We start from the raw sequence: 22,680 nt of genomic DNA on the forward strand, positions 1-22,680 counted from the left end.
ATATATATATAAAGTATTTCTTTTGATACTTACTTTTGTACACATTTTACAATACTATCGAAGAATTATCTGAACATGTAAAATATTGTTTGTAATCGAATTTTGCTAGCTGAATTCAATGAGACCCATCCCAAGACGCTCAGCGTTTTATATACAAAGAGTACACTTTTGTTTTTGCGCTTCTTTACGCTTTTTATATTGCTAAACAGACAAGATATTATTTCAGTGCAAGTGAGATATTGTTTCTCATGCATTTTTTACATTTTATTGAATGAAACTGAATCAAAAGAGCTCATATTTCAAAAGTGGTAAAGATTTTTTTTTGTTCAAAATGAACTAGTTTCGAACTGTTTTTATGATGAAGAAACTTCCTAATAACTTTCCTTATAACTTCCAAACTATTAATCCCATCAAATCAAATTTTATCTCTTTCAATTTTGTATAGAAACAGTCATCGGATAATGTAAGTTACATGTTCAGATAGCCCCTAGATAAGAAAATATAAAATATACATAAGTTATGACAAAAATAGTACTTTTGCTGCATGAAAATCCTCATAACTTTTGAACTGTTTGTTTTATTGACTTATCCATGCTTTCAAACGATTCTGCATAAAAAACTGCATAGAAAGCAATATATCATGTATTACTCGTGCATTAAAAACTTCATTCACTTCAAAAATATACAAATTGGAAATTAACAGTCGAAGTCTTGCAACCTCTCAAAAATAGACTCCCATTTTCAAGATTTGCCAGATGTAAATAAGAACAAAAGTGATTTGAAATATAAAGCGTAGCGTTGCCAAGGAAAAATGGAAAAATAAAGAAAAAAATTATTCAATGTCTCCCTTATTTCACTTTTAGATATATTAAATGAATAAATAGGTACTAGTACAAGTTTGTACATAAGACCCTTTTAACTTCTAAACTAACAGTCCGATCATCTCGAGATAGATTTCATTTTGTTCAGCGTGAAAAATAATCGTGGAAACAATGCCTCACTTGCCGGTATAGAATAAATTCAATTCTCCCCCCCCCCTCATATTACCCCAATTTCCCTCTTTATCCTGAAAAGGAGAAACGAATAGAGGAATTTTTCAGATATCACTGATGAGGACTTAATACCCAAGATTTCTTTTTTTATATAGAACGCTCTATTAAGTTTTCCAATTAAAAAGTCTAATTTTGTTTGACTATTATCACAAACTTATAAATTTCAAATGCATTCGGTAGGAAATTAATAATTATCTTATTAAAACAAAACGTTACAAACCTTGAATTTGATATAAATGTTTTAGGCAGTTGTAGAAATATTATCTATTTATAGAATTTGACTTCTGGTGAATTAGAATTACATCGAGAAAAAGATTTTATGGATATTTATTGAGAAAAAGAATAAATAAAATATAAATTTAATTATTAAATGATAAGGAATATGCTATACCTAGTTTTTCATGACAATACACATATTAAAGATTTTCTCTTTAAACCCGTTGAAATTGCATATTAGGTAGTGAAAATTTTCGTTCATTATATTAAAAATAATTCAAATGTTGAATTTTTTTACTTGTTTTAACTTTGTGCGCTTTATAGTTCCTTTTTGACTACGGGGTATAAGAAAACAAAGAAAGAAAATGTTTGACTGTGAGAAAAATAAGTTCAAATCCTATCCAATCCACTCAAGAAAATCAACTAACAATAGTCTTTTGAGACAGCATCGGTTGTATCCAATATTATATGTTTGCTTAAAAATATTATCAGAACATCTAAATATTTCCTTTCGAGATGACAATGAGAGAAAATTAATCATTCAAATGGTAGCCAAAATCATTAATTCTCTTTCATCTTTAAAGATACATTGTTAATTGAAGATACCAAAAAAAAGAAAAAGAAACTGCAGATCTTCGTCGAAAAGGTTGCCTCAGATTAATTATTAATCAAGGAAAATTCTTAACAAAACAATTAACGGCGCGTTTTTTGGCTGAATAACAACAGCCTAGCTCATCGATTATTCAACAAGCTAGAGACAGTCATTAGTCTGTGATTCCGAGAGTGAGCTTTTTCTTTCTCTTTCGGAAAGAGTAATTGCACTGAGTATTTTGTTTTAGGTAACATTTTTCATGATTAATTACTTACTTTTTAGCATTATATTTAATTTTTACCCCCCCCCTTTATGGGCGAAATAATTAACAAGCTATTTACGATTTCATATCTGAAACATAATCTAAAGATATTTAATCTACCTACAGGGAAATGCTATTTTTATTATTTATTATTAATTTATCAGCTAAATATCTAAAGAGTCGAAATATATAAACTTTCTATTTGCTTATATAGGCGTCAAATATTTTTTTCAAAAGTAAAAATAAAGTAAAAAATCAGATAATCAACAAGTCATTTAGCTTACTATTTATTCACATTGTTTTTTATATATGTTACAGCCAAAGTGTTGAAACCATTGACCCTAAAGACTACCCAGTTAATGTGCATATTAACTAGGGTGATTCGTTAAAGTGCACAAAAATTGTTTCAGTTTTTCAAATTACCTAGTAAATCTGCAAACTACCTAGATAATCTACATATTACCCACTAGGCACTCGTTAAACTGAAAATAAGATCTTTGCTAAAGCAGCAACGTTTCTATACGCTCATATTAAAATAAATCTTTTTTCTTCTATATAAAAATTCAAGTGACTACAATCAAGTAATCAACACTATAGTTAATAAAATCAATCAATAATAACTTTCAAAAAATTATAATGTAAAAGAATAAAATGGATTAAAATATTAATTTAATTAAAAATTAACATAATGTCATTAACTGTTTTTCAATAAGTCACAAATCAAGTCAATAAATACAACCAAACAATTAATAAATCATTTGATAGAATGAGAGAAACAAGGAAACTATTAATGCGGACATTAAGTAAATTGCGGAGTACTCTTGATTCTACACTTTAACTGATTAACCTAGTTACTTTTGCTGGCAATGTGCATATTAACGACTTTCGAGCTCTGAGTAGAAAATTTATTATGAACTCTTTGCAGTTTCAAAACAATTATCTGTTACGTCACAGTTTTACCACCAGAGAATTAGGACAGAAAAAATTACTTTCCTGGTTTGTTATAGGCCCTTTATTTTGAATACATAGTATCCTGAACAAGACTTATCTTAACATCATTACTAACTTAGTAAATTTTGTAATGCTGATGATCAATCACAATATCGAGGAATATTTTCAACATAATAAAGGCCGCAATTTTGGAATTCTTAAGGACTGACTTGATATTGTACTTTGTGGCGATGGCTTCCAAAATCTCCTGATCTCAACTGAGTGTTAGTGGAATGCAGTTGAAAAGGCATTTCCACATTTAGATACGCAACCATCTAGTCTGATACTATTAGAAAATTCAATTCAAATGTCACAAATGACCTTTAAACCTCTGGAAAAGTTTGTACCTGGAATCAAGGCTGCATTAAAGAGGTAATCAAATGAAATCGAGGGGATGGTTGTTATAAAATGACCACTCAGTGTATATATGTTTTTTATTCTAATCTTCATTATTTTATTCATTTCTGCCAACCCATAATTTTTATTCATTTATTTATTCCATTTTTATTATTTCTATATATATATATATATATATATATATATATATATGATACAAGAAAGGATAGTTGAATTTACTATCTTGCAACAAAATACCTTCCTCTTTTGTGAGTATCTCACACACATGAGATTTCGAGATTTACTAATTGCGATTAGAGTTATTATGATGCCTGTGTGTAACCGTAATTTTACTTATCCTAATTAAACTGTCATTCCTAATCTTCAGATTTCCCATAAGTGTGTTAATAATTACAGATCTTNTATATATATTAACAATTCTTACAGTCAACTAAAATTAATCTAATTTTCACAAATAAATTGCCCAAATGAGAGTCCTAACGGGCAGAAAAGATATACTAACCAATTTTTCTGACAAAATTCTTTATTATATTTTTAAAGCTTTTGTTCTAATTGTATGAAGATGACAAGCATTTCTTTTTTAGATTTTTCAATCCAAAATTAAAATGATTGTGAGTTTGAGGTAAGTTTTTTTTTTGTATTGCAGGTGCATGGTGACATTGCAAGGAGCTTGGGCAGGCAGGTGGGGATGATGCTGTTGGAGAAAACGTTCCACAGAAAGATACAATCCAGGAAGATCTTCCTTCATCGGGAGAGCCTGGAGACAATACTTAGCAAAGCGGAAGAACTACTAAATAAAGTAAGTGATAAGCATGTTGTTTTGTGTGCCCCTTGTCAATACCACCAAACATGTTACGGGAAGCTAAGCGAATTTAAGGCAGAGGGGTGCATTTCTTCTAGATCCATATTCTATATTCTTTCACTATATATTTCCTACTTAACACGTTAGCTTGCTCCCCTGGTACGAAGCCATATGCAATATAAACAAACTAATTAGGCATTGAAGTTGCCAAATACAGAAAACGAAAATATATCACGGTTACAATGAAATAAATAAATAATAAATCTAAGTTAGGTAAAAGACGTAGAGGAGAAATAATTCTATTTCAGCAATTTCGATGCGCGATACGGCACTGTATTGAATTAACTTCACTTTAAGTAACATTCTAACTTGTGTGGGAAATTTAGCTCAACTTTAGCGCGCCATTTTGCTTATAAGCAATCAGCTAGAGCTGACGTCATAGGTCATATATGTGGGTATCTTTGATATTCTTCTTGAAGTGCTTGCCCCCAATTGCAACCAATAATGAAGAAAAAAATTGTCGTCTTAGCCTGAATGTTTGAAAATAAGCTATTTATAATAAATTTCAGGTAACTTCAAAAATGCTAATTTGTTGCTAGATCGTGATAGAGCACCTGAATTAGAGATATCGACTTATCCGCCATACCGGAGCAAAAGCTTATGCAAGGCCGGAAGCGCTACAAGATTCGGCAACTTATCGTTGCGAACAAAGCTATCCTCAACTATGATAATCCGTTAGGAAAAGTATCGTTTTTCAGAAACTTTTTTTATACTTGTACAAATTCATTACAAAATTTATTTTTCTTGTAACTTAAAATAAAAATATTATTATAATATATTATTAGATGGAAACAGTTTATACACATTTTTAGAACTTTAATAATAATAAAATTTTAAAAAAAAACAAGCAAATGAAGAATAATCAGTAAATTTATAATTGCATTAGATTTAAGCTTATCTAAAATTGATCCTGGTTTTGGACAATTTATTCCTTTCAGTCTTTTTGGAGGAGTTTTTAAGGGATTGAACTTCATGTTGAATGTGTAGTGCTTACGGTAAGTCCACAATCCAGAATGCAAACACACATACACACAAACGAAAATAATAATATTTATATAAGAATATATAAGAAAGTATTTGAAAAGAGCATTCATGAATAAAAATTAATTATCAATGTTTTTCTACAAAATGTGAAAATAACGAAATTTTAAAATAAATATGTTTTTCTGATTACCACTCCCAACGTTTAAAGGGTTTTTTTTCTTCCGGAATCCAAAATATTCAGCTTACTATAATCATTTTTAACTTATTTTATTCAATTTTAGTTTATACATGCACCGAAACTGCATAGGACGTTTCAGACCTGACCTGTGTACTTAACTACCTGACATGAAACTTAAATTTGAGACTGTTATAGATAAAACGAAATAATATATTTCCTTCTTTAAATAAAATATTTTTACTATAATTAGAAGTCTTTTGTTGGCTAGCACATCCACAGGGGCTTATGAACTCTATTGCAACGTCAAGGTTTCGCAAAAAGAAGCTCTATCGTTTGAAATTCCATAGTCGAAATTTATTAGGAATTGCTAATTTTGATAACAATGAGGATTCTTCGAAATTGTCTTGAAAAACTCTTTATGTCTTCCGCTAGCTCTTCTTTAGAAAATAATAAGGGTTCTTCAAAATTGCTTTGAAAAAATCGTAATGTCTTCACGTTAAATTAAATATTGAGAGCAAGTTTTTTTTTAAAAGAAATCGCACAACAAGCAAATTTGGATGCTTGGCATTTTTGTTTTTGTTGAAATTTTCTGAATATGCTCTCGATGCAAAATTATATTCGACACTTGTTCCTTTTTTTTTTTTTTTTTTTTTTTACACTTNTTTTTTTGTTAAAAAAAAATTTAAGATTTTGAGGGGTTAAGCTGAAGATCCTCTAAAATTTCGAGGAAAACTCCCCTACTCAGAACACTTCAGTTCACTAACAGTTTTAAAGATATAAAAATTTTAAGTTGTTGAAAAGTTGTTAAAGTTATAAGTTGTTGAAGTTTATTTAAGCTGTTGAAGTTTATTTAAGTTGTTGAAACTTATTTTAGTTGCTAAAGTTATAAAAGTCTTAATTGTTAAGTTGTTAAAGTTTCAAGTTAATAAGTGCAAAAAGTACATAACTGTATTCCTTTCACTATAACGTTGAAACTGATAGTGAACTGAAGTGCTCCCATTGATTGCTAAAAATATAAATTGAAATCAATACCTCACTTGCCTAGATAGCAATGCCAGATTTATATATATATATACATGTGTGTGTATATGAATGAGTCAGAACTTTCTCTTTTTTTACATAAAACTTAAATAACTTCTTTACTATTAGATACATCGACTCGAGTGAGACTTCATTCGATTCAGAGAGTAAGAAATTACATCGTTACATCGGAAACATATCACTTGCCAAAATGGCAACGACTATGTTTTACCCTATTGCCCCCTCTACTTCAATAAATTGACAAATTTTGTTCGAATAAAAATAGGTATCTAATAGTTTTACATAAAGAACATATCCTGAAAATCTCAACAAAATCAAAAATTTCAAATATCTTACCCTGTCCGACTCTTAAAAAACTGGCTTTTAACTACACAGTTAAATATTATTTTACTTTCACCATTGGTTTGATACAAGACAAGTACGACGTATTACTCCAAATACAGAGATCTTAAATTTTAAACATATCACTTAAGTTCAATTTTTTTCTTAAATATCACAGAAAAAATAATTTGATTTTTTTCATTTGTTATTTGATTTTTTTCTATTTTGCTGTTACAAGAGCACAAAAAAAGAATACCTGCCGATAAGAAATCTATGGAAAAAATGCATTCTAAGTGTATAAGCATGGAAATTTGAATGCATTTAAACATGTGTTTGCAATCATTATTTAATCTACTGCAAAAAGAAACAAGCGAAACTATCTTTTCAGAGAACCTTTTCTTTCAAAAACAGAAATTCATAGAACATTATTTTCGTTTTCAGTTGTTTTGCAACGATTAATTTAATGCACCATAAACTGCCTGCAGCAAAATGGGAGTAAACTAAGCAGTCTGGGCTTAAATTAGAAAAAAAAAACTTTTTTTTAATGTTGACAATTTACATTAATCTTCCTCTAATTAATTCTATCTTTTAATTATATTCTGTTTTCCTACTTCAACTTTAAGATATATAATTAAAAAATTATTTTCCTCGCAGAATTTTATGAAAGCTTCTTTATAATCTGCTTAAACAGATAATTACATTTAAATTCTATGATTTTTTTTCTCCTGAAGAATATTATACATTTTGAACTTTTAATTTCCATGGTGTGTACTATTTACTTTTTAAAATTATGGTAAGTAAAACTGCAACTATGCAGCGTTTAAAAATTGTTTTCTTTTTTTTTAAATTCATCTTTTTTTATAAAAAAAAATGAATTCTAATTAATCATAATAGCACACAGAGCTATTCTGAATATTGAAACTTTCTAAAAATGTTCTGATTTTTTATTTTATTTTTAAAACGAGAGTTTAGTGTTTTTTTTATAATGTTTTTATTAATATAGTTCGCCTTTTTTTTCCTGCTCAGCTACCTATCTCCCGATAATAATATTATTTTCAAATTATCTTCCGCTCAGCTTACGTATCTCTAATTGCCTCTATGTCCTCTTAATTGTATGCTAACTTTTAGATCCAGCAATCAACGCTTTGGACAACATTTTGTATAATTTTATAGCTTCAAAAATAGTACTTTTTAACATGATTTCTTTCAGCTTGTATTCTTTTACAAAGGAATTGTCTATGTAAAAATATAGTTACATTTAAGCTCATTCGCTGGAGTTTTTAATAACAATGATAAAGCATGAAAATGGTAAGAAATAAATTCGATTCATTCTACCTTTTGGAATGTTTTATGCATATAAATATCTTATGATATAAGTCTAGTAGATTTTGTATTATGACTAACATGCGAAAAAATACTTTATAAAAATAAACCTTTAGTATGCATAAAATGCTGCTCAATAAAATTTATTCCATTTTATGCTATAATTAAAGATTACTAAAACATGATAATTAAATTCAATTAATTGAATGTTTTTTCAAGTAATGTTTTATTGAACCATTATTTAAGTGCTCGGGTTCAGGGAGGTTACAGCACTTCGGATTCTTACTTATCTCCCTTTTATTTCAAAATTAATAATTTCAATTGCTCTCATTACCTCTTAAAGTAATTGTATGCTGTCTTACATCTCAAAATGTACAGATTTCACTCTTATGGTTGGAAAAATCTTACTTTCTGAAGAAGAAAAACTAAAATAATTTTGTCATTAAATTTCTAAGTAAATCCAGTATTTCTCGTGAAAAAATGCTTTTTAAGCAAATCAATTGAATAAGTCTTACAAAATTTAGTACCTTTCTTTAAAAATGCTAAATCCTACTCTTTTTTTAACGACTTTCAAACCTTTCAGAACTTTTCTTATTATTTCTGCACATTTTCCGTTCCATTTATTTGAAAAATAATCAATCATTACATGAAAAAAGATATTTTCTTGAGTAATACTTTTTTAAACTGTTTTGCTTTTGTGAATGAAGGAAATAGGGAATGAAGATCAGAGAATTTCTTCATTTTTGATATTTCACGGGAGTAATAAGAAACTTACGTCTTTAAAAATATCTTTCTGCTTTTATTAAATTTCTTAACTTTTTTTTCGTAATCATTACTTATTTAATATTGAACTGAAGTTAGAAACTGTTTTGAAATTAGTTTTGCATTGAAATGTACTAGTAAGCTTTTCGCAAATGTGATGTTTTTAAAATGAACGAGGTATCGTAAATAAAGTAAAGGGGAGAACTACTTGAAAAAAATTGCATCATGCATTTTAAAAAGAAACTTAAATTTAGAAACAGTTTATTGTTTTTATCTGAAAATAAACATTTTAAGCTTGCGTTGAACAGAATTTGGGACACAAATTTGTCAACTTATAAAGAACACAAATTTGGTTGTAGTTTTGTATTGAAACAGTAACTTTTTGAATAAAAGCAAAGATAATTATTGGATCAAATGTAATTATTGAAAATTAAAGGAAGAAAGATTGACATAAAAACTTTGATAATTAATTTTAGATGTGAGCTTTTGTTGAGAAATTGTTTTGTGTTAAGAAAAAGGGTTTTATAAGAATATCAAACACAGATATAGATAGGTTTTAAACTAATGCATAATGTTAAAAAAAAATTCATGCGTGTATTTGTGTTGAAACAATAGCACTTTCAATCATAGCATAGTAGCAAGTTAAAATTTACTTGAGTAGTTAAAAAAATTCTGCAGATTACTTAAAATCAAATGTTCAACCAACATTTATAACATAAATAAATACAGACAATTTTAAAGTTTATAATGTGAGAGTTACATTTTGAAAACACTCGATTTTTCATTAAAAAAAATATGTTATACTCTTCTTTATTAAAGTCAAAAATAAATTGATTTAATATTACCCTATTCCGGAAGTGATGAAAAAAAATTTAATAATAGTTTCCTGACGTTTCTATGAATGCTATTTTACGCTTATTTTACTATGTTAGTTAAACCTTTCTTTCAAATTTTTTTTAGAATGATAGCATTAATTTTGAATTATTATGACGCACATATTCAGTTATTAACAAAGCTTGACAAATCATTCTAAATTGGGGAAAAAATTTCACTAAAATTAATAGTTACCAAAGGAAGTCATGTCATAAGTTTTTATTCGATAAAATAGTCAAATAAAAGTGAAAGTGCTGCAAATGAGTTTTAAATGTCCAATTCTTTTTTTATTAAATTTATGGTACATCACTTTTCATCTCTTCAGACAAATTAATTTCCTTTTTTATAATTTTAGAGGCGGTGCTTTCGTTCTTTAAAAAAATATCCGATATAAAAAATATAGTGGAAAAATGGTGTTTATTTAAACATCTGGTACTAAAATTTTCATTAAAAACGATGCATTCTTTTAAACATGAGATATTAAAATATGCAAAAAGAACGGTGTGTGTTTTTTTTTAACATCTGGTAAAACGAAACACAGCAAGAACGAGGCTTCTTTTAAAAAAATGACCCACATAATATATACAGAGAGAACAGTTTTTTTTTAATATCCTGTTTGTTCAGTGTGCTGAAGAAAAAAAATCCACCCTGAATAACTTTTGATCGAATGATCGGATCTTCATGTTCTGGGACTCAATCATAATGGTTTGAGGGGATAACCTCAAATATACTAATTACTTAGTGTAGACGATATTTTAAGATACCAAATCAGACACAACATGTACTTTTTCTTAATAAACATATCTTTTATTTCAACGAATTTGGGTTTTTGACCCCCCAAAATATAAGGATATAATTTAATAAGTATAATAATAATATTTTATTCGTATATAATATATTATATATAATATAATAGAACTTTTTATATAAATTTAAAAAGTTCTCGAAGCATACCGAAGTACGTAAAGAGTAAAACTAGCATTAAGGGATACAAATTTTGAATCTCTCTCCAGACCAAACTATTTGGACCATATATTCCAAATTGCAGCTACCCCATATGTTTTGAGGGTCAGAAATCGGAATCCGTCGAGAAATGAGGTATGTTTTTCAGAGAAAGTACATTTTTGTTTCTGATTTCGTAACTTAAAATACCGTCTGTACTAATAAATTAGCATATTTGAAGTCACCTCCTCTAAGACCCATTAAGATTGAGTCCTAGAACGTGAAAAACCGATCTCTAGATCAAAAGTTATTCAGGGTGAACCATTTTTTGTATTCTTTTTTAGCGTACTGTACAATTTATTATTATTGTGTTTAATAAATATTTATACAAACAAAAATGCCTCGAACAACGAGAGAAAAAGTTTGATTGCCCGGGTTCACTGAAAAATGGCAGCGCCTGCTAGAAAATAATTTGCAAGCACTCAATTAAGCAACAACTACTTTCATAGCAGTGGAACAACCTAAATATCTCGAGCTATAGGGGAAAAAAAATGGTGATTTCTCTGTTTGAAACTACTGAAGAAAATAGCAATCAAGTGCTCTAATGAAATAGAATCAGCTTAGTAGTGGTATAAGCATAAATGTCTACGTAATTGTCGCATACAAGCACTTAGCTGAGTAAGACCAACTCAACTTCAATAACAACAAAATACGCTCCGTAGAACAGGGCTGCTTGCATATTTAAGTCTTGGACAAGGCGAGTTCAAGCATCAAAGTCACTAGATGACCTTAATGCTCGCAATCGGGCCTCAAATGACCTAGATGGCCAAAAGATTAGGGCCCTTAAGTGCGAAGGTAACTGGTTCGTTTTCCGTCGTTGTAACGATTTGACTTCAACCTGTCATCTGTTCAATTTTTTTCATAATGACTCGGTCTTACAGGCCGCTCGAACACGCAATGTTACGAAATTATACATCATGAAATAGACGATTATGAATAAACAATCCATATCCCATTCATTCTTAAGTTCTTCAAGAAAGCGTATAATTTATTTTGAACATTTCGCGCATTAAATTTCATGCGATTCTTTAACAAACAGAGACGTTTTTAGAGATTTTGATGTTTCTTGTTATTGTTATAATTTTCTATTCCAACGCTGCACATAGGCGTGCAGTGAAAAACAGCTTTATTCTTTTATGGCAAGTTTATTAAAGCTTGTATTTAATCTTTCCATTACATAATTTCCCTTGCCGCTTTTAATTCAATAAGTAAATACAAGAAAAAAAGAGAAAAAAATCTTATATCCACTTCCAGACTGAAAAAAACAAAGAATTTTCCTGAAATGTGGCGAAGCTAATTCAATAATTTATCGCCAATACATTAGTACAGGATCGATAAGCCATCTTGGAGAGTACAATAAGATGCCAGTAATTAAATGAAGATAATGTTTTGAAAGAACTAATCTCATTTACAGTGTATCTGATGTTATCAATGTTCTCATATTTAAATATATTACCCCTATAAATTAGCAAAATTAAGTTTGCGGAAAGAATTACTCGAATTAATTTCAAAGCAATTATTTTAAAGTAACTGGTTGAAATTAAATTACGACACTCAGTTTTCAAATTAATTTTGAAATATTTTTAATTATTTATACTACTAGGGAATACATAAAAGAATTGTCTGTACAGAAAAATTCTAGAATCGTTAGTATGATAGTCCCGAAATTCGGGCAATAGGTACAAGGGTCCATTTTAGCCCTCTTCTCAGAAATTGTTCAAAAACCTTAATTAACCCATTCGTTGGGAGGGTGGTGTTAAAAACCATTTTTTCTCACATGATCTGCGTTACAGATATTGTTGCAAATGAAACGGTAGACGATTCTATACATGATTAAAAACTGCATTGATTTTTTTTAAAAAATGTGAAAATGGAAATAAAAATCAACATGTTTCGAGCACTCAAAAATAGGCGCCCATTCTTTAGAGATTAAAAATATTCAAAACGGTCATTGAAACAAAAAAAATTGAGTTATGCCCCTAAAGTGTAAAATTGACCGAGAAAAGACGTAGACACAGTTCCCAGTAGAACACCGAAGTCAAGTATATCTTTGATCAAAGGGCTACCAACAGTGTCACCCCTATGACCATTCAGCGAACTTTGCTGAATATGGGCCTCCACATCAGAAGTCTGGTTAATGCATCAATGCTAACTACTGTTCATTGGTAACGAAAGTTGGAATTGGCACACCAGTACTGCAACTAGACGTCCACTGAGTGGCTACAGATGAATGACGTTTTATGCTCCATTTGGACAGATAAATGGCGTCAGATTTCTAAAAACAAACACACTGCAACAATTGTCGGAAGGATGCAAGCTGGAGGAGAGTGCATTGAGGTCTGAGGAATGTTTTCGTGGCATTCTCTGGTTACACTCATCATTGTTTACGGCACGATGGATCAACACAAATATACATCCGTCCTCGTGGACCATGCCTATCCCTGATTGTTTTCCTTTCAGGATGATGGCATCTACCAACACAACAATGCGGGCTCGTCATTTAAAGAGTACCAGGATGAGCTTTCCGTACTCCCCTGACAAAGTCCCTGGACTTAAACCGAATCGAGAATATAAGGGACCACATCGCTCGGGTTGTTCGAGCCATTGATCCTATACAGTGCAACCTAGCTCAACTGACCACAGTACTGGAGTCGGCATGACTCAGCATCCCTGTGAATTTATATATTTCTTCCTCTGAATTCAACTCTATGAAACATCTGTAAATTAATACACAAGTACTTTTACCCTTTTCTATTAAATGCAACATCTTAAAGCAACTATAAAATTGCTACATCAGTATTTTTTAATTCATTTCTGGTTAATTTAACACCTTAAAAGAGCTACGAAATTGCCACATCAGTATTTCTTATTTTATTTCTGTTTAATATAACATCTTAAAGCAGCTACACAATTACAACGTCAATATTTTTACCTAATTTCGAGTTAATATAACCTCTTAAAGCAGCCATAAAATTACTGCTTAAGTATTTTTTTAATTCAATTCTAGTTAATATATCATCCTAAAGAACTACAAAATTGCTACATCAGTTTTTTTTTTTTTTTCATTTTTGGTTAACATAACAACTTAAAGCAGCCACAAAATTACTGCTTAAGTATTTTTAATGCAACAAGACTACTACGTCAGTATTTTTTAATGCCTTTTGGTTTATATAACTTCTAAAAGAAGCCACAAAATGACTATTTTTAATACACTTTAGATTTATATAAACCTTTAAAGCAGTTTCAAAATTACCTAAAAGAGCGGTCAACATATCTGACACCCAAATGTCAATACCCGGTGGGCATTGGAGAAAAAAAAAGTTTCAAAATCACTTCGCTAGGATTTTTGTATACATTTCTGTTCAATGTTCATTCAAAGAAAACTTTTTTTTAAATAACATAATACCTGAGCCGCGATGGCTCAGGGGATAGACCGTTCGCCTTCCAATGAGGCGAACAGGGTTCGAATCCCAGTCGACACGAATTCCGCATCCGACTTGCACCGACCACAGTACTGACGTGAAATATCCTCAGTGGTAGACGGATCATGGGTTAGAGTCACCTTGCCGTCAGGCTAACCGTGTGAGGTTCTCATGGTCTTCCTCTCCCTGTAACGCAAATGGTGGTTAGCTCCATTAAAAAGTCCTCCACTAAGGCAATTTTCTCCCAATACTCGATCCAGGAGTTCCTTTGTCTTCTGAATTGGGTTCAAAATGACAAGGCTACGGAGTTGAACATTAATAGTCGTAAACCCATAAAACTGGGTCGGCTTCAACGAAGGTTATAAAATAAAATTATAAAATAACATAATACCTCCAAAAAAATTTTATAAAAAAGTTTCAAAACCGGAGACATTTATAAAAAAAAATATGGTAGTGGATGAGTTAGCATTAATTGATTTATTTCTTGCAGTGTCATCAGGATTATACAGAAGCTTATAACAATCTAATATCACACCGAAGTCACACGAAGCTAGCTGAGTATTATGACATGCACAATGCCTACGTACAGCAGTTGCATGCAGCTAATGGGATGCTGGAATACTATCACAAAGAAACTTTACCCAAACTTTTAGAAGTAAGTACCTCATTTCAAGTCTATCAGCTGCTGTCCAAACATTGAGGAAAAATTGAAACAAACTTTTCCTTATTCTTGCGGGTGTTTTTAAAGAAGGAAAAGCTACTAAATACGTTTAAAAATTTCAGATTTCAACTATTACTGTTTCAAAAATTTAAACCTTGATGTTTGAACAAATATTCAAATGAATGTTAGTGCTAATGTATAACCATAATATCGTTTGGATCGGTTTAAACCCTAATAAAATGGAAATGGTACAAACGATATTTTTTTCTTCTTATTCTGTAATAAAATTCCATAATAATTTAAACAACTGAACTAATTTTATAAATAGGACAAATTTTATCACTATTGTTACTGGTCGTACAAATGCGTTATGAAAAGACGTTGAACTACAAATACGTTTGTTACCGGACGTCCAAATACGCCAAATACACTTTTCTAAAATTTATTATTCTTACTTTATTACTTTATTTTTTACTGAGGACCGTTTAGCTGATCCATTCATCCTTTACAGNCAAAATTAAGTTTGCGGAAAGAATTACTCGAATTAATTTCAAAGCAATTATTTTAAAGTAACTGGTTGAAATTAAATTACGACACTCAGTTTTCAAATTAATTTTGAAATATTTTTAATTATTTATACTACTAGGGAATACATAAAAGAATTGTCTGTATAGAAAAATTCTAGAATCGTTAGTATGAGAGTCCCGAAATTCGGGCAGAGGTTACAAGGGTCCATTTTAGCCCCCTTCCCAGAAATTGTTCAAAAACCTTAACCCGTTTGTAGGGAGGAGGGTTAAAAACATTTTTTTTCTCATGATCTGCGTTACAGATATTGTTGCAAATGAAACGGTAGACGATTCTATACTTGATTAAGAGCTGCATTGGTTTTAAAAAAATGCGAAGATGGAAATAAAAATCAATATGTTTCGAGCACTCAAAAATAGGCGCCCATTCTTTAGAGATTGAGAATAGGTGAATTGAGACAAACAAAAAAATTGAGTTATGCCCTTAAAGTGTAAAATTGACCGAGAAAAGTCCCGCAAGACACAGTTCTCATAAAGACACAGTTCCCAGTAGAACACCGAAGTCAAGTATCACTGAGTTGGGATCAAGGATGTGTGGTATCGATCCTCGTTAAACTGTTCTACCATAAAGTGCTCAACTTCGCATGCAGGTCGTCTGGCTACCAAAGCGGGGGAGCCATCCCCTCTGCAGAGAATCAAAATTATGATGGCATGTCTTCGGATTATCCTCTTGGATGTTTCCCAGACCATCGCCAATAGCCCATTGTGCAGCTCTAGTGCGACGTAAATAAAATACCTACCTAACTGATTGAGAAAATTGTTTCATTTTAGTGAATTTTTACAATATCATGTGTTAACAATCGAGTCCATTTTTGATGCCAAATGATCTTGAATACAGTCAATCCTTTTTATGATGAACTGGACTTAAAGCTTTCTTTCTGTCGTCACTTCAATAGAAAGAGCAAAAAATAATAATACTAATAATGAAAAGAAAATGCGTAATGACTATTTCTTTTTTCTTAGTGTGTCAAAATACATGTTTCAGCTCTGTTCATGATCGTGTGATAATGATTGTGTGTTGTGTATTACCCCAGCTAAAATTTTTAGCTAGTTAATAATAAAGGGAAGAGATTATGTACCTGTCTGTCTTTCTTATAACTCTAGAGCTGTTTTTGATAATGCGTCGAAATTTAGATATCGTGTGCAAGTGTCAATATCAGTCCCTTACTCTACAAATCATTTAAAAAAAATTTAATTGCTCTGTTCGCGAGGGAGATGTCAAAAATAGATTCTTTTCTTCTTACATTACGCATTGCTGCAAATTTTAAAAAACAATTCTGCTTCAATCTAGGTAATTCTAAAAATCGCTAAAAAAAATTTTTTTAATTATTCTGCTCGTGAGGGGTGCGTCATAAGTAAACTCTTATCTTCTCACATAACGCATTGTTGCACATTAAAAAAACAATTCTGCTTCAATCTGGGTAAATGTTAGTCCCTTATCCTAAAAACGTTGAAAAATTTCTCTAATTATTCTGCTCATGAGGAGTGCGTCATAAATAAACTGCTCTCCTCTTTTCTCACATAACGCATTGTTGCAAATGAAATAAAAAATTCTGTTTTTTTTTCTCTGATTATTTGAAAGATTCGATTCGATTATTGTGTGCTATCTCACAGCCTTATTTAATCAGAAACGTGTTCCATTGAGAGTTCATTCTCCATTCTTCAATGCTTAATTAAAATTTACGTATGAGGGATCGATATCATTGAATCAATAGTAGTAATTTTAGCTATCTGAATCAATGTGTTTATTTCTGTTTTTAGTTACCCTGAAGAAATGTGTTTCTATAAATCTAAATTATGTAAAATCATTGGTGATTTTAAAAGATTTAAGTTATGTATTAAATTTGTGAATTAAAGAGGAATAAGTATTCGGCTAGTACAAGATTTATAATAAACTAGCTGAAATTTTTAGCTTGTTTATAATAAAAGGAAGGGTTTATATACCTGTCTTTCTAATAACTCTAAAGCTGCTTTTGCTAAGGGTCTGAAATTTAGATATCGGGTGCAAGGGTCAATGTCAGTCCCTTATCCTAAATGAGTATTCAGGTAGTAAAGGAAAAAATTAGAAAATATTTAGAATAGAAAATATTATACAACCCGCAAAACTAGAACGACAAAATCATATTCCATTCATTCATTCATCCACAGATCGTAATGTTAACCTGAACCAGGGAACGATAAATCTCCAATTCAATACCCCCAGAGGTTTAGAATTTTTATGAGAACTTGGAGGACTTTGTGACTCCGACAGATTTAACGTGCCCGACGTCCTTCCAACCAGGCAATCCCTGCCCTAACAAAATTATAAACAATATTAATTCCAACTATTTTATCGAGGCAATAAATTACACCTTTGACAAGTTATTAACAGTGTTTAAAGGTTAAGTTCTCACCGAGTATATTTTAAATAAATTCTCTTAAAACCTACTGCGTTAATACTGACTACTTTACATAAGAAATGTACACATTAACACTACAAACTTTGTCAAACATTAGAATGAGTTAGTCATTTACGATAACAATAGCGTCCTACAGAGCTTTTGTTAATTCAAATACTCTAGTACAAAGATAAGATAAATGTTTTCAGAAACACAAAAGAGGCAAACCTCCGTTAAACCATCAAAAGGAAACTTCACTTAATCAGTGAAAGTGGGATTTGTTCTAAATCTACCGGTTTGAAATCTTTAATTAAATGTAGCAGAACAACAACAATTTTCCCACTCAGTTTTTTTTTCTTAGATTATGTTAAGATTTTTTTCTTATCTGTGTCAAGCGTTAAATTCAAAGTAGTTCAATATTTTCGTTTTAATCGCTTGAGTATGTTCAAAAATGAGACTATTGATATAAGGCTAACTATATTTAGCAATGATTATACTAGCTATTTCCATTTTTTATTTATTTAGTTAAGTGCAACGAGAAAAAATACTTGAGCGAGAGAATCAAAAAATAATAACAGCTATTTTTGACATTTCGCAAAATTGAATACAGTGCCTTTTAAATGGTGTTATAAGCTTATTAAAATTACAATGCTTAAATCAATTATTATAAAGTAATTAATTCGTATATTTATTATACTCAAACAAATACCACCTAATTTCGGTGTCAACGTAATAATAACCAATCACAGAAGGCAGATGGTGGCATATTGTAGTTCAAGATATATGATAGGTGTCTGACGGAATTAGAAAGCATTGCAATTGTTTACACAATGCAGAAACGGAGTGATATATCTATCAGACATAAAAAAAGGGCATAATTATTGGGTTTCGGGGGAAGGTTGAAAAGCATTTTCGAAAATCATTTTTATCTGCTTTCGAAAGCATTTTCGTCTGCACCTTGCTGGAAGTATACCATGCATGGCAAAATGGCACTATTCAAAATCAGCGAGGTGGCGAATGAGGTGCAACACGCTGGTTGCTCAGGCGACTAGCTGAGCAACCGTTGAGCAAAAGGCCTTCCAGATAAACCAAAAGACTACCAACAGTGTCACCCCTATGACGATTCAGCGAACGTTGCTGAATATGGGCCTCCACAGCAGAAGTCTGGTTAATGCATCAATGCCAACTGCTGTTCATTGGTAACGAAAGTTGGAATTGGCACGCCAGTACTGCAACCAGATGTCCACTGAGTGGCTACAGATGAATCACGTTTTATGCTCCATTCGGACAGATAAATGGCGTGAAACTTCTGATAGCAAACACCCTGCAACAATTGTCGGGAGGATGCAAGCTGGAGGAGAGTGCATTGTGGTCTGAGGAATGTTTTCGTGGCATTCTCTGGTTACACTTATCATTGTTTAAGGCACGATGGATCAACACAAATATGCATCCGTCCTCGTGGACCATGCCTATCTCTGATTGTTTTCCCTTCAGGATGGTGGCATCTACCAACATAACAATGCGGGCTCCTCATTTAAAGAGCACCAGAATGAGTTTTCCGTACTCCCCTGACCACCAAAGTCCCTGGACCTATACCCAGTCGAGAATATAAGGGACCACATCCCTCGGGTTGTTCGAGCCATTGATCCTGAACAGTGTAACCTAGCTCAACTAACCACAGTACTGGAGTTGGCATGACTCAGCATCCCTGTGAATTTATATATTTCTTCTGAATTAAACTCTATGAAACATCTGTAAATTAATACACAAATACTTTTACTCATTTCTGTTAAATGAAGCATCATAAAGCAACTATAAAATTACTACATCAGTATTTTTTAATTCATTTCTGGTTAATATAACACCTTAAAAGAGCTACAAAATTGCCATATCAGTATTTCTTAATTCATTTCTGGTTAATATAACATCTTAAAGCAGCTGCATAATTACTACGTCAATATTGTTTACCTAATTTTGAGTTAATATAACCTCTTAAAGCAGCCGTGAAATTACTGCTTAAGTATTTTTTTTTATTCAATTCTGGTTAATATATCATCTTAAAGAACTACAAAATTACTACGTCAGTTTTTTTTTCATTTTTGGTTAATATAACAACTTAAAGCAGCCACAAAATTACTGCTTAAGTATTTTTAATGCAACAAGTATTATTATTAAGTATTTTTAATGCAACAAGTATTAAGTATTTTTAATGCTACGTCAGTATTTTTTACTGCATTTTGGTTTATGTAACTTCTAAAAGAAGCCACAAAATGACTATTTTTAATACACTTTAGATTTATATAAACCTTTAAAGCAGTTTCAAAATTACCTAAAAGAGCGGTCAACGTATCTGATACCCAAATGTCAATACATGGTGGGCATTGGAGAAAAAAAAAGTTTAAAAATCACTTCGCTAGGATTTTTGTATTTCAATGTTCAATGTTCATTCAAAGAAAACTTTTTTTAAATAACATAATACCTGAGCCGCGATGGCTCAGGGGATAGACAGTTCGCCTTCCACTGAGGCGAGCCAGGTTCGAATCCCAGTCGACACGAATTCCGCATCCGACTTACACCGACCACAGTGCTGACGTGAAATATCCTCAGTGATAGACGGATCATGGGTTAGAGTCCCCTTGCCGTCAGGCTAATAGTAGGAGGTTCTCAAAGTCTTCCTCTCCATGTAACGCAAATGCGGGTTAGTTCCATCAAAAAGTTATCCACGAAGGCAATTTTCTCCCAATACTCGATCCAGGAGTTCCTTTGTAACTTCTGAATTGGGTTCAAAATTACGAAGCTGCGGAATTGAACATTAATAGTCGTAAACCCATAAAACTGGATCGGCTGTTCAACGACGGTTATAAAATAAAAATATAAAATAACATAATACCTCCAAGAAATTCTTATAAAAAAGTTTCAAAACCGGAGACATTTATAAAAAAAGAAATATGGTAGTGGATGAGTTAGCATTGATTGATTTATTTCTTGCAGTGTCATCAGGATTATACAGAAGCTTATAACAATCTAATATCACACCGAAGTCACACGAAGCTAGCTGAGTATTATGACATGCACAATGCCTACGTACAGCAGTTGCATGCAGCTAATGGGATGCTGGAATACTATCACAAAGAAACTTTACCCAAACTTTTAGAAGTAAGTACCTCATTTCAAGTCTATCAGCTGCTGTCCAAACATTGAGGAAAAATTGAAACAAACTTTTCCTTATTCTTGCGGGTGTTTTTAAAGAAGGAAAAGCTACTAAATACGTTTAAAAATTTCAGATTTCAACTATTACTGTTTCAAAAATTTAAACCTTGATGTTTGAACAAATATTCAAATGAATGTTAGTACTGATGTATAACCATAATATCGTTTGGATCGGTTTAAACCCTAACAAAATGGAAATGGTACAAACGATATTTTTTTCCTCTTATTCTGTAATAAAATTCCATAATAATTTAAACAACTGAACTAATTTTATAAATAGGACAAATTTTATCACTATTGTTACTGGTCGTACAAATGCGTTATGAAAAGACGTTCAACTACAAATACGTTTGTTACCGGACGTCCAAATACGCCAAATACACTTTTCTAAAATTTATTATTCTTACTTTATTATTTTATTTTTTAATGAGGACCGTTTAGCTACTTCAAATGATCCATTCATCCTTTACTGAAAATTGACATTTTTGATAGAATTCGATGCACCCAGGCAAATGTTGGTCAGAAAACTTCGGTATCTAAACATTAGCTACAGAGTTAAATGGAGTAAAATCTAAAATAGATATATAATGGAATAACACTTGGTAACCGACATAAATAAAAATGAGGTAAAAATACGGAATGATTTTAATGGGTCACATATCACATTGTTATCATACTTTTCTGTGTTCGCCAGTTTCTATGTATAATAGCTGTTCATATAATATAGGTTATATAGATATTCATTATTCATATGTAGCTATTAGCATTTTCTGATTTATTGTTACAGCTTATGAAAATATGAAACGACTTAAAGTTTTCATAAATATCCAATTAAGCCTTGAGCATGTTCTACACCGTGCAACAGGACGGATGCGTTAATCTTCGTTTTAAATAAGAAGAAAAAACATAATTATCCTTGCTATAAAAATAAATTTTTAAAATGTAGTTTAAACTATTATAAATTAATTTTAGTTAAAAAAATATATTTTTTAAAAACTATTGTAATGCTAGATTTTGTAAATATTTTAAGGCCATGCAAGTAAAACTAGCGTAATTTTTTCAACCTTGTATTTTTTTAACATATTTTGTTGTTTATTATTTTGTTATTTTTTTCCATCTGCAGGAATTAGAGGATGTTTACATAGATTTAAGTGATACTATATCAGGATCTATATTATCTGCGGCTGACATGTTGGTCAATAAGGTAAGTTTCATATTAAATCAAAAAAATTAAATATGCTTTTTTATACACCGACTCTGATGTAAAAGCTAAATCGATTCGTAGACACTGTAAAAATGAAAAAATCCGAATCAAATTACGGTAAAAATTACAGGCATTCAGGGTGCCGGTATTTTTTGCTTAAAATCAGTTTTATCATAAAATATTAAGGAACGAAAATATGATAGACCGTAATTTTTACTGCAATATGTACGGTAAAATCCATTTTACCGTATATATTGCAGTAAAAATTACGGTAGTAAATTGGAGTACGGTAGTAAAAATGGATTTTACGGATGATGTACTCAAGGTATAGTATAATTTGATCCGGAATTTTTTTACAAAGCCTTTTTTTTAATACAGCTTTACTTATTTCTCTTCAATCCTTTAA

The 22,680-nt window shown here is 30.9% G+C and overlaps 1 protein-coding gene and 1 long non-coding RNA gene across 4 annotated transcripts in view; one reads left to right on the top strand and one right to left on the bottom strand.

The window, feature by feature from the left end:
- The window catches only part of LOC139426221 (uncharacterized), a 130,775-nt gene that overhangs the window by 98,222 nt on the left and 9,873 nt on the right, over positions 1–22,680 (bottom strand). The window lies entirely within an intron of this gene.
- The window catches only part of LOC107445181 (SH3 and cysteine-rich domain-containing protein), a 181,208-nt gene that overhangs the window by 92,936 nt on the left and 65,592 nt on the right, over positions 1–22,680 (top strand). For all 3 annotated transcript variants that reach the window (XM_071184157.1, XM_043045475.2, XM_071184159.1), the window contains exons 4-6: positions 4,116–4,268; positions 20,852–21,016; positions 22,194–22,274. In XM_071184157.1, coding sequence (XP_071040258.1) covers positions 4,116–4,268; positions 20,852–21,016; positions 22,194–22,274 — 399 coding nt within the window. The remainder of the gene's footprint in view (positions 1–4,115; positions 4,269–20,851; positions 21,017–22,193; positions 22,275–22,680) is intronic.

This window comes from Parasteatoda tepidariorum, chromosome 1 (genome assembly GCF_043381705.1).
Source record: "Parasteatoda tepidariorum isolate YZ-2023 chromosome 1, CAS_Ptep_4.0, whole genome shotgun sequence".
Lineage (NCBI taxonomy): Eukaryota > Metazoa > Arthropoda > Arachnida > Araneae > Theridiidae > Parasteatoda > Parasteatoda tepidariorum.